General features: G+C 33.8%; 2 protein-coding genes across 2 annotated transcripts; both read right to left on the bottom strand.

Moving 5' to 3' along the window:
- Positions 1–468: 468 nt before the first annotated feature.
- LOC125874981 (uncharacterized) lies at positions 469–14654 on the bottom strand. Its single transcript, XM_049556029.1, has 6 exons — positions 14624–14654; positions 14456–14527; positions 14130–14297; positions 3458–3553; positions 2675–2797; positions 469–946 (listed from the first exon to the last, which is right to left on the bottom strand). The coding sequence occupies exons 2-6, from the start codon at positions 14501–14503 to the stop codon at positions 866–868; spliced, it is 516 nt and encodes a 171-aa protein (XP_049411986.1). The 5' UTR covers positions 14504–14527; positions 14624–14654; the 3' UTR covers positions 469–865.
- On the bottom strand, positions 14630–16152 carry LOC125874980 (uncharacterized). Its single transcript, XM_049556028.1, has 4 exons — positions 15855–16152; positions 15513–15543; positions 15289–15437; positions 14630–14841 (listed from the first exon to the last, which is right to left on the bottom strand). Exons 1-4 carry the CDS (start codon positions 15872–15874, stop codon positions 14637–14639), a joined length of 405 nt encoding a protein of 134 aa, XP_049411985.1. The 5' UTR covers positions 15875–16152; the 3' UTR covers positions 14630–14636.
- Positions 16153–16623: the final 471 nt, after the last annotated feature.

The raw sequence follows: 16623 nt of genomic DNA, 5'->3' as shown, positions 1-16623 counted from the left end.
AGTTTTAATACTTCTCAAATCTCAAACTTCTTTCAACTAAATACTTCAATAAAATTGTCACTATTAATTCTGGTACTCTTGAACATGTTGCAGCCAAAAAATTCATTCATACAAATTCAATTATCAAAGATCATAAAAAAAATTTAGCAATGGAGTCCTTTTTTTTGTAAGTTGCCAGAAAAAAATGCTTCGCATTAAGCATTTCATACAGCGAGAAAAGTCCTTATTTGTCTGATTTTAATTTGATAAAATGTTAATAAAGTAAAATAATAATAATTAAATTTTATGATCTTACACTAGAAATATGTAAAATGTATCAAAATGTCATTTAATCTACGTGCTGTAATACATAATATCCTGGGATTGGGACATCATTGTAAGTTTTAAACATTGGTATCAAGATTAGAATCATAAAAATGCCAAAAAAAAATTGAAACTGTAAATAGTAAGACAAACAAATTAAAGTGCAAGAAGTAAAAATCAAAGATCCCTAAACATGAATCCAAAAAATGTACACGAAAATACAATTGTAATTCATTTAAACTATCATCATATACACTTCATGCCTTTATGATCAATAAGCTAAACTACCTTCACTAAAATGTGTCTTCAGTTCTACATAACTTTCATTATTACCTAATCTTACCTCTAAAGAATAGAGGCATCAGAAAACAAAACCTTGCTGCTTGTGAATAATATTAACATCTTTTCCTGCCTTTTCATGTACAAGCTGACAGCATATGTATTGTTGCAGCAAACTGCACTGTAAAGCCAATAATCTTCTATTGCGATTTGCGACCCATTCCATGTATATGAATCTGAAAACCATACCAAGAGCTGCTAAACATAGATATGAACAGTGCATTCATACAACAGACTTTTCGCCTTCAAGTGGAGATTCCTCTTGTGTCATCCAACTCTCGGCCAAGCAAGGCCGGCCAAGTTTCTGCCAACAAAATCTTGTCAGTCACAAAACATCAACTCCAGGGCAACACATAAATTTATGTTTAACTTGAAAAATGCAGGTTCTCTAATCAAAAATGACAAAGCTCTCAACTGGGTAACACTGAGGTGTCAAGAAAATACCCGGTACAGTACATACTATAGTTTTCTGTATCATCAATTTGCCAACTTCCCGCTACTTTTGTATTTTATATACAAAGATTAAATTAAACTTGGTATACTGAACTGTTCTACCAAACTGTTTGAAGTTAGAAACCTTCAGCACAAAGATTTCTGTCTATAACTATCGTTTCTTTGGTCAAAATATGAACTAATAAATGCATATGTGCACTGTTATAAATCTTATAAAATAAAACAAGGGTCATAACAACTTTCAGCTCTCTACCGCCATGAATTAATGGTAAGTTATTCGTACATTCTACACTCCCCATACCCCACCTATGTCATAGCAACTATCAGCTCTCAAACTTCCAGTCAGAAAGCATTTAAATTATCCATACTTGTGACACTGCTCATCCTTGGTGCTTCAGATTAACACATATTTGACTAATTATATTTCTAATTTGCAGCTGGATTATAAAACTCAATTGTTAAGTAAAAAAGTTTGACCTACAACAAAAAAATAATCTGCAACACACATGCTTATCGTTTAAAAGAAACGTGATTCCAAAACTACATTGTTCTGCTACTACATAAAATTAAGAGGGGGAAAAACCAATGACCAACGGGGAAAATAGTAGGAAGAGCCAAAAGAAGACCCCTTTACTTAGCCCCCTTATGATTTTACTGGCTGAACCAACCCAATTGTAGAAAACCGTATGTTTGCTACTGAACAGATGGAATGGCCCATGGCATTAGAAAGATTAATATAACACCATCCCACATAAATTTACAAGGGTTACATACACCTTGTTTTCTTTGTTTTCTTTTTTTTTGGATTTAATTTTTTTTTGTCTTAGGCTCAGTAGGAGTGGACCGAGAATTTCAACCTTATCCTAGCTTCTTAAAGATTATTAACACCTGAAAACACGCTCAAACCCATTCCTCGTCTGGAAGGACTTACAAGAGGTATAGAGCAATCTTCTGAGAATCAACTACAATGTCTGATACAACTTCCTTCACTATCTAGATAATCCTAACTTATCACAAACTACACGAAAGTTGTCCCTTTTTTATGGAGATTTACCCATCACAGTTATGCACAGAGGAAGAGAGATCTATATACTTTCCCCAGTTATCTGATGCTTTCCAGAAGAACTATTCTTAATTGTGCAAGTTTTATTGCGGGAACGGGTGAGATGAAACTACATAAATCTTCAAAGGGGAACTGTAATCCCTCAATTCGTCCGTTTCGTCATCTCTGAAAGTATGGACAGAACAATCTTATCAACTGAGATGATACCAGCTATAAAATATACAAGAAACATAGTTACTCTAACCAAAATAGGAGGCTGTTGATGGGATTTATCACGTCATGGCCCTAACTCAAGGGAAAGTGGCTATTAATATAAACTGAAAACAGGGAAGAGTAATAAACAAAGAAATAAAGATCTGACAGCAGATATGGAAGCATAAAAAACAAGTTATTAAGTCAACAAAACTTGAGCATCTCAAAGATCAAACCTATTTGTCAAGTCACAAACAAAAGTTTGGCAGTGAGGTGATGAAATAACTCAGGAGAAGAGAATATATATGTATAGATCTGCTTTACCATATTCAATGAATAATCACTTTGTCGCTCCAACTCACGCAACACCTCCACTGTCAACCCAAACCATTCGTCAATCCAGGCGAAGCAATTACGATGACTCTCTAGGAAAAGTGACCTTTCCCCCTAAGAAAAGAAACAAGAGGAAAAAGAGCAAAGTCATAATTAATTTGCAATTGGTTCATGATGATGGGGATCATTATAAAAAGGGAACTTCAACATCTTCATAAGAAACTGTGAAAACAAAAAAAGAAGCTATTCACATAATAGATTCAGTTAAACAATTACTTGTTCTCCTCTTTTACTCAATAGGGACAAAAACTTGGACGATCTTTCACTAAACAACCATCGAACGCACTATAGATCATTCAAATCTGAAAACTAAGCATTGCTACTAGATTTCAACACATTATTTAACCTTCCTCCGAGGAAATTCCTCATGTACGACCAGCAATACAAAGCTCAGAACTTGAGAGATCAAAGACATCAGTTTTGAAGAGGAAAACAGCTTTGGCAGCATCAATATATATAATTAGAGAAACCACTTGCTATTTGCAGGCATAGATTTCAAAGAACATAGTCTTTCCTCCTTTTGAGGATGTAGCAAATAATTTAATGTCATGAAAAAACTTTACATGTCACTAACTCATTAGATCAGTCCATATTGGTGAAATGTGTCCCAAAAATTATGAACATTATAGTGTTAAAGTTCCTAAAAAGTATAATGCTCGGGAATCATTTCAAGCAGACAATATAAATTATTCAATGCAGTATCCAGATTTATACCGCCATCAAAGCCTGTTCCAATCTGCTCCCAAACCCCCAGTATGGAGCATCTACAGTCACCAGTTTGTATGCTGTCATAACGGGACTACAGTGGTCCTGCCAATATCAAGAAACACTAGAGTTAATAGTTCACCTCAAAGAGTAGAAATCGTATTTGGGTATGGTGATATCCTTTTTTTTGCAACTGAAGGACAAAGGTAGGTCCATATTAATTCACAACAACATATGAAAGGCATAAAAAGCTTATTACAGATTAGACAGTAGGCAGAGTTCTCAGAATACAGATTATACAGTAGCAGCAGCTTCATGATAAGGCACTTGATCTTGTCAAGACTGAAGGCCTCAAAGGGAAGACAATTAGCAGACAAGTTTAACAATGTGTTAATAAAATATTTGCTCCTATTGGTAGAGTATATTTGATGCAATTATGGAGAAGAAACTAATTCCAGGAGTAATCTCAAGGAATATGAACAGCCTCAGGGGTAAATTCTGAGAACTTAGCTAAAGAGAAAGAAGACAGAGAGAAGAGAACAGTCTTTATTATCAATCAATGAATGAACTCCTATAATCTAATACTTATAACCTGGCTAGAGAATGTTAAAACCCCATGCTACAGTAATAACAGAATTTAACCACCTAACAGTGCTAATCGCTTCTAACTAACTCTTGGACATGCTTAACCAAATTTGCCCCATCAGCTCCTTTTGCTAACTTGTATCAATATTATATTATTAAGCAAAAGATGACATTCATGCTAGTTTGCTCTATATTACCAAATTTTAATCCGAATGAACCAAATAGAGAAGAACCAAAATGAAGCATAACACTATTGGTTGTTCCGCCCTCCCAAAAAAGAGGAAGCGCAACTGCATATTTCTAACCCCAACTTTAATAGTTGAAGTTTTTACTCCAGTTATGTTCTACTTCTATTTATTTTTTTAAGACTCCAGCTCGTTGTGGGCATTGCTTATCTATGTAGTCCTACTTGCCTTTAGGGGTCACTTGGTTTGTGGAAACAAGGGAAAGCAATTCCGCCAGTCGTCGGCTTTTGGTTAGTAAAGGTTAGGACTAGAAGGGACAATTTTGACCGAAATAAACCATTATTTAAATCAATTCACCAAAATAATACGTTTTATGAAATTTTTAAAAACTAGAACAAACATATTTGGCAGCAACGATTTAAGCATTATTTTATTCAAAAAAAATGAGCAGATTGAAGTATAACGGGGGCTGAAGGCATTAACCAAAGATATGTGCATTATTGGTAGTAATGTTTTACGCGTAACACGTAATCTAGGCCCACATCTAATATTTATCCCCACCTAAAGGAACAATGTAGTTTCCATTACCTTTACCTATCTAAAACCCTTGAGGGTCGTTTGGTGTGAGGGATAACACTAAATAGTCATGGAATTAAATTATAGTGTCCCTTAATTAGTTGTTTGGTTGGCAAGTCCGGAATAACTTATTCCGGGATTAATAATTAGTACCGGAATAAGTTATCCCTCCTCTTGGGTGGTATAAAAATCTCATCACAATTTGTCATGGGATAAACTTATTAAATGACAACATTAACCTTTAAATCATTTACTTTATATTACTCCTATCTCATTTCATATATATATATATATTTTATTTTTTTTTTTTTAATTTATTTCATTACAAGAAGCAATTTAATCTATAGAGCAGCTCATAACCTTCTCCTCCCCTCCCTCCCCAACCCAAAAATAAAAATAAAAAAACCCCTCTTAACAACATACACTACTTATTCTTTCTTCCAGCTAAATGGTGTTTACCAACAACCGTATTGGCTCAACAATGTACACAATGACTATCATTAAAATTAATGGAAAGTTTTTAAGGCTAATGAGTATTTCATTAGACAATGGCTGTCTTAATCTAAATTAAAGGCATAAAAAAACGTTCTAACAAAAAAACAATTCTTTCAGAATAGAAGGAACCAATCTTTTTTAGAGTGGAGTATTACAACTTCTTGGCACATAGTTGAACACAAAGAAAATTCATGAGAACTCATACATAAAAATATTAAAGCTAAATAAGGTGAAACAACAATTAAAATTATACCAAAAAATATACACAAAAAGCTAAATAAGGTAGAGGGTATTAAACAACTTATTTTCAGGAAATATGCAATGGATATTATTTTTAGTACAACAAACCAACCAGTCAAATAAGAAATGATACCAGGATAACTAATCCCATCATAACTAATCTCGGCATAACTTATCTTATCATAACTTGTATTCAAACCAAACGAGCCCTTAGCTTATGCAATCTTCCAATTAGATGCACAACACTCCCAACTCATACAACTATGTTCCCAATTCTCGTCGGCGCCGAAACAAGATTCACGACGAAACAAGATTCACGACGAAACAAGATTCACGATGTTATTGCCATAGGTCTTTCGAAAAGCTTGGAACAACGAGTATTTTTCCTGTTCTTAAAATACATTTTTTCTTTACAAAATAGTAGAACAAATGCTTGGATTAGGTTTCAATATTCCCACAAGGTTAAGGATTGTGGTTTTAATGGCTTCCTCAGAAGATAATTTCTTTTTTTCACTATTTGTACAAGGTTAAGGAGGTCCATGCTTTAAGTTATTATAGCTTTGGGTGGCGCAAATTTTTGCATCACTACAACATTTAAGGTCATTTTTTGTTCGAAGTAGTTATTTTCCTAATCTAGAGAAAAACATGTCTTTGTTTCTGCGATCGTATTGTGGTAAAGAATAAGAAAAATTGAATTTCTAGTAACATACTCTACTGCCTCCCTGTGTTTGGTTTTGTTTGAGCTTGTATTGATATAAGTTCAACCCTAACTAAAATATAGATTGAGTTGTACGTTGATTATTGTTCACAAGCATACTTAGTCTTGCTAGAAAGAAAGGAAGAAACTTGAGGTGAGTTATAATATAATTTGTTCTTAGTAAACTTGAGGTGAGTTATAATATAATTTGTTCTTAGTAAACTTGATGTGAGTTATAATATAATTTGTTCTTAGTAAAGTATTTTTCTTACAAAATCATGCCCATAAGGTGTTTGCTTAAATGTTTAATTGGAGTGAGTGAGCTCACATTACACTACGTTGATTGAGTTAAGCCTTATAAGTTAATATCAAAGACATGATTTATTTTCTTTAATACCATAATCCTTGCAGATTATGACTTGTTGATGCATGATTCCTATTATCATTCTCCAGTAGGCTAAGTTGTTGACTTGTATTAAAGTGTGTATAGCAGCCTGCAGTTTATATTAGGCATTGCAATCAAAGTATTGATTTGACGAGTCCTTTTCCCTTGAACACACTGAGTTACAAAGAAGAAGGAAAGAAAATTTCAAATAAAAAAGTGGAACCAACCGTTTATGTCAATTTTTCTATTGATATTGTAATTGCTCAAAAGAAAAGAGTGGACAAAAGATGAAAACAACTAACTACACAAAAGAAAACCATAAATGAAGGACTAGACATGCACCTATTGTCCACTACAAAGTTACAACAAGGTGAAGATACAAGTGTGGCATAAACACAAATCATTATCTGAATTAACATGTAAGCTATGATTTTCTAGTAAAATACTCCATTGTTAGATTTTATATTGGTTTTTCGCCTTTAATAATAATAATTTTCTCTATTTGGACTTGGTATTAACTATATTTATTATTAATATATCCATATAGAACTCTGAAATTGTCAAAATTGTAACATTTAGGCCCTCTTCTTCTTTGATGGCTATATTACTTTAGCTACACTCTTAAACTCTTTTGGTTATTGGCTTTAGCGATGAATAGTTGGTGTGGCATTAGTTTAAAATACTGTTTACCTTTGCGTACTCTCATTTGGCCTGTATATTATGCAACAAGAGTTTTTCTATTTAATAATTTTGTTTGTTCTTGGACCAACATCAACATCAAGTCAATGTTTAAATTTACTTTCATCTGCGTTTTCATTTCATAAGCACTTTTATGGCTAGTTCTAGTGCATACTAGTGGGATACCGATCCACTTGAACCATCTTTATTAACTGAACAACTCACTCATAGGTCAGGGGATGGAGGTATTAATATAATTCTAAATTCGAGGTGTGATGGAAAGTTTTGAAACTGTGCACTAAAATATTCAACCACGAGTCTTAAAAGTGATTAGATTATTTGAATTGTATGGTGTTTATAGATCTCATCAACCTATTACTGATCACTTCATTGGTCGAGAAATGGTGTTGTGAGACTCATACGTTTCACTTTAGCACGAGTGAGGCAACGATCACCTTACAAGATGTAGTATGGTAATCCAGTACTTGGTAATGAGCCGACGAGCACCATGGATGATTGGCAAAACATATGTCAAAGATTCGATTTTTAGGTTTTATTCCACATCCTCAAGACTTCAACCATAGTAGCCTCAAGGTTTCAGCACATGCTAGGGCAATCCTAGTTGCCTGACATGGCAACACAAGATATGGTAAATCAAAAAGCTAATGTTACATGTTTTGGATGACTATTGGTAGATACATCTAGTTGTTATTTAAAAATCCTATATCTTCTTATGCTTAAGGACGTTAATGCAATTGGGTCTCATAGTTGGGTAGTGTGACTTTAACATGCTTGTATCGCTTTCTCTATAAGGCCTCACAAAGTATCCAAAATGAGATAGTTGAATTTCTACCACAACTCCAGTTATACTTAATAACTACATAAATTATTTATATTTCTTCTTGTTTATAATTACCTAATCATACATATATATATTATGTTTAGATTTGGGCATGAGAGAGGATTACTGTCCTCAGACCCCAAGTAATAGCCCAATAAAACACCAAAAATATTTTGATTTACCTAGGGTCCACATGCTACTAGATGGTTTGTACATTTTAGTTTGACCGACACTACTAAGCATGCATTGGAAGTTTTTAGGGATGCACTTGATTCCATGACGGAGTATCAAGTATGATGCTATATCAATTTTGTTTTATTTTTCATGTATATTGTGGTTGAGAATTATTTGTTTTTTAATGTAGTTTATTTGGGAACCATATTCTGATGACTTAATTGAGAGTTGTCCCGACTATTATCGCATTGAACAAGACATATGGTGTCTTAGAGCTCTAATTTTTTGTTAGCATGTTGTCGAGGTTCACTTGCCTGATCGAGTTATGAGGCAATTTGAGTTGAAATAAATGATACAAACTCCATTTCCATTTGATTCCCACACATTTTCACCATGATCGTCGAAGAAGACCAAATACAAATTGGGAGTTGGAGCATGCACATGGTTGCCTTTTTGAAACCTACTTCAAAATATTTGTGATGCACCAGCCAATTGTGAAACACTTCGATATGATGACCCCTACCTTATTTGGTTCCAGACGCATTACTCATTTTCTTTTTGTTCAATTAAATAGTAATAATATCTTTAAATAACATTTCAATCATAAAGTTTCATTTAAAGATATTATTATTATTTAATTGAACCAAAAGAAATATGAACCACTAGCCATTGTTTCATATGTTGTTGAATTTGGCGCATACTCTTGTTGTCCTTGAGGACATTGAGTAGGAATACCAGTAACAAAATGAGTAATATGTCTGAACCAAATAAGGTAAGGGTCATTGTATCAAAGCGGTTGACAGGTGCATCACAAATATTTTGAAGTCATTGGTTTCAAAAAGACAACCATTGTGCATGCTCCAACTCCAAATTTGTATTTGATCTTCCTTGATGACCATGGTGAACACGAGTAAAATCAAATGAAAATGGAGTTTGGTATCATCTATTTCAACCTAAATTGCCTCATAACTTGAGCAGACAAGTGGACCTTGACGACATCCCAACAAAAAATTGAAGCTCCAACACGCCATATGTCTCGTCCAATGCGACAATAGTCGATACAATTCTCAATTAAGTCGTCAAAATATGATTCTCAAATAAACTACATGAAAAGAAAAAGCAAATGAGTCTCAACTAAAATATACATAAAAATCAAAACAAAATTTATATAACACCGTACTTGATTCTCCGTCATGGAATCAAATGCATTCCTAAAAACTACCAACATATGTTTTAGTAGTGTCGGTCCAACTGGAATGTGCAAACCATCTGGTAACATGTGAAACCCTAGGTAAACGGCCAACATGAAATATATTTGTGTCCCTTTGTGCTATTACCATTTACCAGAGATCGGAGGACAGTAACTCTCTCTCATGCCCAAATCTTTATATATATGTATGTAATATATATATATATATATACAAATAATTAGGTAATTATATAAGCTAGAAGAAAAATTAATAAATAATTTATGTAGTTATTAAGTATCTTGGAGTTGTGGTAGAAATTCAACTATCTCATTTTGGATACTCTATGAGGCCTTGCAAAAAAAAAAGCGATACAAACGCACTAAAGTCGCACTACCCCAACTGTAAGACTCAATTGCATTGATGTCCTCAAGCATAAAAAGAAGCATAAAAAGATACATGAGTTTGATATGATTATCCATCATCATACAAACAATCATCCAGAACATGTAACCTCTAGTTTTTGATTGACCATATCTTGTCTTGCTATGTTAGGCATATAGGGTTGCCCTAGCATGTGCACATTAAATGTAGAGACCTTAAGGCTACTAAGGTTGTGCAAAAACTTAACCAACTGATCAATCAAATCGAAAAAGTGTTATTGATTTATTGCTATTAGGTTACTGGGTTAACGATTTTTTAATGATTTTGCAGAAAAAATTTATCAGGTTATCAGTTCAATTTGATTTTTTAATATTGGGTTATTGGGTAAACCGTTAACCCGTCAAAGCGTAGTAATTTACTACTTTACCGTACATAAATATTAAATATTAATCTCAATACCTTACTAGTTAGTACATTTGCCCTTTAGGCTTTAATTCACACTTCATAGTAATTATGATTTCACAACTTCACATTATACAAAATGTCAAAACTTAAAGTAAGAACCCTAGTCATCTTAATTTCTCTGTGTTACACTTGTATTGTTCTTTTCATCTTATTTATTATTGTTTCTATTTTATGAGCATTTGTAAAGTTACATTATTGTCTTGTCACGTCAGATTGTTGGAGAAGTCATATATTTGTTTTATAAACATTTTCTTATTGGTTAAACTAAAAACTAAACCGTTAAGGACCAAAACCGATACAACTGAAAATTGATTAAAAAAAAAAAAATCTTATTCATTTGGTTATTGATTTAGCGTATTTGAAACCGAAGATCGATAAATCAAACCAATAATACATAAAATTGAACAAAACCGACCGATGCACACCCCTATAGGCTACTATGGTTGAAGTTTTGAGAATGTGGAATAAAATCTAAGTCTTTTGACGAATGTTTTGTCTATCTCTTATAGTCGTCATCGGCTCATTACCAAGTATTGGATCACCATTCACAAGTGAGCTAAACAACACCTCCACATCCTGCAAGGTGATCGTTGCCTCAACCATCTCTAAAGTAAAATGTATGAGTCTCACAATGTCATCTCTTGACTAATAAAGTGATTAAGCTATGATTAAAAATAGGTCAATGACATCTATAAAATATATAAACACTGTACAATTTGAATAATCTAATCACTTCTAAAACTCGTGGCTGGATGGGATATTTTTATATGAGGTCCCAAGACTTGTCATCACAAGTTCTCATATTTAGAATTATATTAACACATCCATCCCATATATCTTGTGTGACCTATGTGTGAGTTGTTTAGTTAATACAAACGGTTCAAGTGGACCAGGATCCAACTAGTGTGCATTATTACCAACCATAAAAGTACCTATGAAATGAAGAACATATGAAAGTAAACTTAAATATTAACCTGATATTAATCTGAGAAGATTTCAAGAAAATTAAAACAAAATTATTAAATAGAAAAACTTTAATGACATAATATACAGACCAAAGGATCAAGCACACAAAAGGCTTTCAAACATCCCAAAGATCAAGCACACAAAAGGCTTTCAAACATCCCAAGGATCAAGCACACAAATGCTTTCAAACATCCTCTTGAATCTTTTAAACTAGTGTTACCACACCACACCAACTATTCATCAAACACATATCAACTTTCTTGTAAATCCAAAATTTAAAAAAAAAAAAAGAACAAAAGGAGGTAAAGACAGAGTTTAAGAGTGTAGTCAAAATAATATAGTCATAAAAAATAAGGCCTAAATGTAGAGATAAAACAATTTTGACAATGCAGGATTTTTAAGGATTGAAATATAGCTAATCCTAAATCCAAATGGAGGAAAAAAAAATTAAAGGCTGACAACCAATATATAATCAATCTAATGATGGAGTACGTTACTAGAAAATCATAGCTTACATGTTAATTCAGATAATGATGTGTGTATATGTCACACTTGTGTCTTCACCCTGCTATAACTATGTAGTGAGCAATAGTGCATGTCAGATAATGATGTGTGTATATGTCACACTTGTGTCTTCACCCTGTTATAACTATGTAGTGAGCAATAGTGCATGTCTAGTCCTTCATTTCTGGTTTGATGATATTGTGCTACTTTCCTATTCTATTGTCTTTTCTTGCTGTGTATTGTACTAATTTCTAGTCAATTAGAATTTGATTTCGTTAATTCGTATAGAATTTTTGTTATTTTCTGAATGAGTACTACACATTTCTTTTTCATTGTTAAGAGGGTTTCAAATGAAATGCTAAAGTAGTACCCATGCCACTAACATGTGGAGATGACAATGAAGTTCGAAACAATATATTGAAATTTATCTTTAGTTGATCGATTGGTAAATTAGACAGACCTAAAGACCAGTTCAAGCAGCAACGATATTTACCCCTGGTGCCACCATAACTGGCTTTAGAATCTCTAGAGTGAGAAAGTTTGTTCCTCTGGTACAACCACCACCCGTAGAAGGCCTGATACTTAATTTAGTACCAAGAAATCTCAAAGTGGCAATGGCATTTTGAGCCAAAGCATAGTGCTTGACTGCTCTTTCTGCCATTACGCCAACTGCTACTGCCAGAAGGTGACTATCTGCAACCAGCTCTTCACCATTAGCTGCAGTGTTTGTCAAAATCATTCCTACTCCTCTAGCTTCTTTTACCACTTGCCCTTGTGAACTCGAGGAGGATTGATTCCGTCTAAACTCGAGCACTGATTCCCCTAGGTATGGATGGATATAGCTTAAATTGGATGGGATTTTTTAATCCTGGTCGTCAACGTGTCTCTCTGTTAGTTATAAGGGCAAATCAATGCCAAAATTAACGCAAGGGGTATATTTAGCACAAAGTATAACAAGGGGTATATTTAAATTATTTCTGAAAGTACAAAGATATATTTAGCCCTTTTCCATTTAAAAGGTGGCTTATTTCGGTTAAAAATTCACCATATCCTCCGTCTAAACCCACATCCAGCTATTACAGGTCATCAGACTTATTGGATTGTCAACTTGTTGTAGTTCTAAATTTTGGTTTTTGGTACATGACTATTCCCACTTTATAAACGAACCTTCATCCCAAAATTAAAATCCCCTTACTCAACAAGGAAAACACAACAAGCAAGTTACATAATCTCGACCCCAATCCCCTCAGCTGCAAAACTCATTCATGTGCCACTTACAAACTAAAACAATGCTTGAGACACCAAGAGAAAGATGCCTGTCTAAGTTTATAACTTCATATACAACTTCCACAATCAGATTTGTAAAGCTTATAGTAATCGTTCCTTGTATCATTTCCCCACATTTCCTCCAATTGTCCCATACAACCCTTGCTCCTTTTTCTTTTACAAAAAAAGGTGGTTTCTGGTCCAGCTTATTCGCAACTCGATTATCTTATCACATACCTGCATCCTCTTACCGATACAGGTACTAAATAACTTCGTCACCTAACACAAATAGATGTAAGGAGATCACCTTATTTTTCATATTCTTTCGGCCCCTGCTGGGATCCGACCCCCTAGTTTCTTCTAGTCTGCATTCAAGCTTTACATTGACAGCTAGACTATACCTTCAGACACCACAACGACCTCTTATCTTACAATGACCAAAGTGAAAAATAGCTTCACAATCACAATTTAATTTAGGTCTTGCGGGAGTTCTCTACTATAAATTCATTAACTAATAAATACTGTATATATGAAGTTCGTATTTTGGTTACGACTGATGGTAACTAAATGATCTGCATTTATATTGACTTCAGGATTACAGCTAGTTTCAGCTAATAGCCATTTCGAATTCAAGTTGCTTCTATTACACTTCTCCTCAACAAAACCTTAATTTCAAAGAAACTGAGGGTGATGGCCTCCTAAAGTTAGAAGCTTTTACCAAAGCACTTCCCATTTTCCTTTGTGGGACACCGAATCTAAATCAATTAAAGAAGTGAAGGCCTCTATAATCAGAGTTCTATATTTACTTTTTTCAATTCGAACCAGTTATGGTTCTTAAGGTGGTATTCCTATTTTCTGAACTATGTAACCTTGGACTCCATAAATACACCTGACTTGGAGGAGGAATAAATAGATTAACAAAAGTAAGAAAGCAAACAGAGTCTGTTAACTCCAAGGTGTCCAATCCCTTTTCCAAGTCAATAAAAGAACCTTCTAAAAGGAGCAGAGGGGGTTATTATGCACTTCTGCCAAAAAAAGAGGAGATATACAAACCTGCCAGCCTTCCAAGAGTGGTCCACGACCGCATCTTGCTGATTGGAAATTAGATAAATCCACATTGTTTCTTCCAACTATGTAACTCCAATAATCAGTAGCAGCTGAAGCAATATCAATAACTTCCACCTGCCTAACTGCCAGTTGGTCCTCACTCAGGCCATGCACCTATCACATAATTATCTCAAGTCAATACCAAGATACACACAGGAAAGATGGCATTGGAAGTAGTGATATTATTCAAGCATGAAAGACTAGCAGGACTTCCATTTTTAAGGTTATTGGAACCCTTGTTGTGACTCAAGGATCAAGTACATTGAACTTACATTCTCAGAGTATCCATTGTCAGCTTTGTGGATGGTGTCAATGCTCATAAAGAACTTCGAAAAATATGGTGACTGCAAAAAGAAATCAATTGAAAATTTTAATACTGCACATATCAGACTTCCACAATACATAGGTAGTTAAGGACGGTATATGTCACTAGTAATTACCTTAACAACTGCATCAAATGGTGATACATGTTCGACAGAAACCAGTAAATAGGTTAGTATGAAGGCAGAAGGAAGACTTGGATACTAACCAAGATAAGAACATTAATTGCAAGTAAGAACGTAAACCTGATCGACATTTAGGATATGAGTTCCAGGCTTCTTCTTGCATCACAAGGGCATCAGCTGGTGCAAATGTAGTCAACCAAGATGGCGCTTTGCTGCAATGATGAGGCGAATCAGGTCTCAAACTATAAGCTTCTTAAATACAAAAAAGACTGCTCAAAAGGCCCTCTTTACAAGTTAAGTCAACCAAACAAAACATTTGTCTAGTAGGTTAAAAATCTCTGGCAGATATATGATGCCTTAAGAATCTAAAGCTACTTTTTAACCTCATAAATTCAATATTTATGATTTACCCCCTACCCCACCCACACACACAACAATAACCTTCTTATGCCAGAGCAACCATGTCCAAAGTACTTAACTTCTTTTGTGTAAAATCCATCAACTTTAATAATCACAAACCTAATAAGTTTGTGATTGATTTAAAATATCTATAAGATAATAACTGTCTATTAGTACCATCACTGCTTACTCAATCAATTCAAGACGGAATTTCGCTATAATCAAATAGAACTCATTAAATAAGTTTGAACTCAAGTTACCTCTGCAAGTGGTAAAATTTTGATGTGTACTGCCCCCCTCCAAATTCATCATCACTAAATGGTCTGTTTTGTAAAACCTCCACTCCTTCATCACCTGTGGTGCTTTCCTGTTGCATTTTCATGACCATGTACATCTGAGCTACCTGATACTGCAATTCAAATACTAAATTAATTTACTAAAATAAGCATTCAGTTTACTCTAAAAGTTGTGCAGTTTAGTCTACCTCTTCCAATGACAAGGGCATCACAATTCGACTTCAGAGAATCCCCAAGTGACAAAGAAGTCATTTGGTCAAGGAAACACTAACAAAATGGAACATCCTACAAATTAAAGTTCAATATATCCTTTTAACTAGAACTTGACGTAACTGATAAAGTGTGAAAACAAGCTCCTCTACAAGAAAGCTCCTGCCTTTTTCTAATCGTTTTGACCATCAGAAAAATTCTGTAAGAACTAAAATTAATTTTTCAAAAAATCACTATTAATAGGCATATGATCTAAGTAGGCATAATTATAAACATGCAACAATAAAAGAATAGCTAGAATTTCATGGTTAAAAGGATACAATTCCTTAATCTGAACCATTTCTACTATATTGACCGAAGCAAAAGTGAATGAAACGTTGCAATTTCAGTGACCCAATAAGTCAGGAAACAGGGGAAGAGAAGAAGTATGAATTTTGTATCAACCCACAAATTCAGAGAGAGGATGGGTGATGGTGGTGTTGTGGCAGACGCGTAGAAGAACATTCAAGAAAAGGTGAAGTGCTGAGGAGACACGTTTGACTAGAAGATGAGAGGCGGTCCTTCTTAAACAACGTGTACTCTTCTGCAGAACTTTGATCTTCCCAATGATATTTTTTGTTGCTACTGTTATACACAATCCTCTGTCTCAAATTATTATCTGGTTTTTTATAGGTCCGGTACGCGATATGAAATTATATGATATGAATATGAAATTCAAGTTTTGTTTGGATATCTCATTTAAATTTTTTATATTTTATGTATTTTTATAAATATAAAAATATCATAAGTTGAAAAATTATTAAAATTGTCTCAATTCTTTATATAATCTTACCAAATAAACACAAATTTATAAAGTCTCATAGTAAACAGTCACAAAGATATTCTTAAAAAATATAATATTTATTGATCAAGTTTTGATTCAATTAAAAAAAGTTATACATAAGTTGTGGTGTACTAGTTTTTAGTATAGTCCTCCCACATATATAGTACCGACAATTTTCTCATGTTCATTTCTCGTTTATATGATTGAGAAAATAAACCAACATTGTTATTTTGAGTCATCTGTTAGTCAATTTGATTGGTAAATAT

This window comes from Solanum stenotomum, chromosome 8, assembly GCF_019186545.1.
Source record: "Solanum stenotomum isolate F172 chromosome 8, ASM1918654v1, whole genome shotgun sequence".
Classification (NCBI taxonomy): Eukaryota; Viridiplantae; Streptophyta; class Magnoliopsida; order Solanales; family Solanaceae; genus Solanum; species Solanum stenotomum.
The sequence above is the reverse complement of the archived record's forward strand: the minus strand, read 5'-3'. Positions and strand labels throughout refer to the sequence as shown.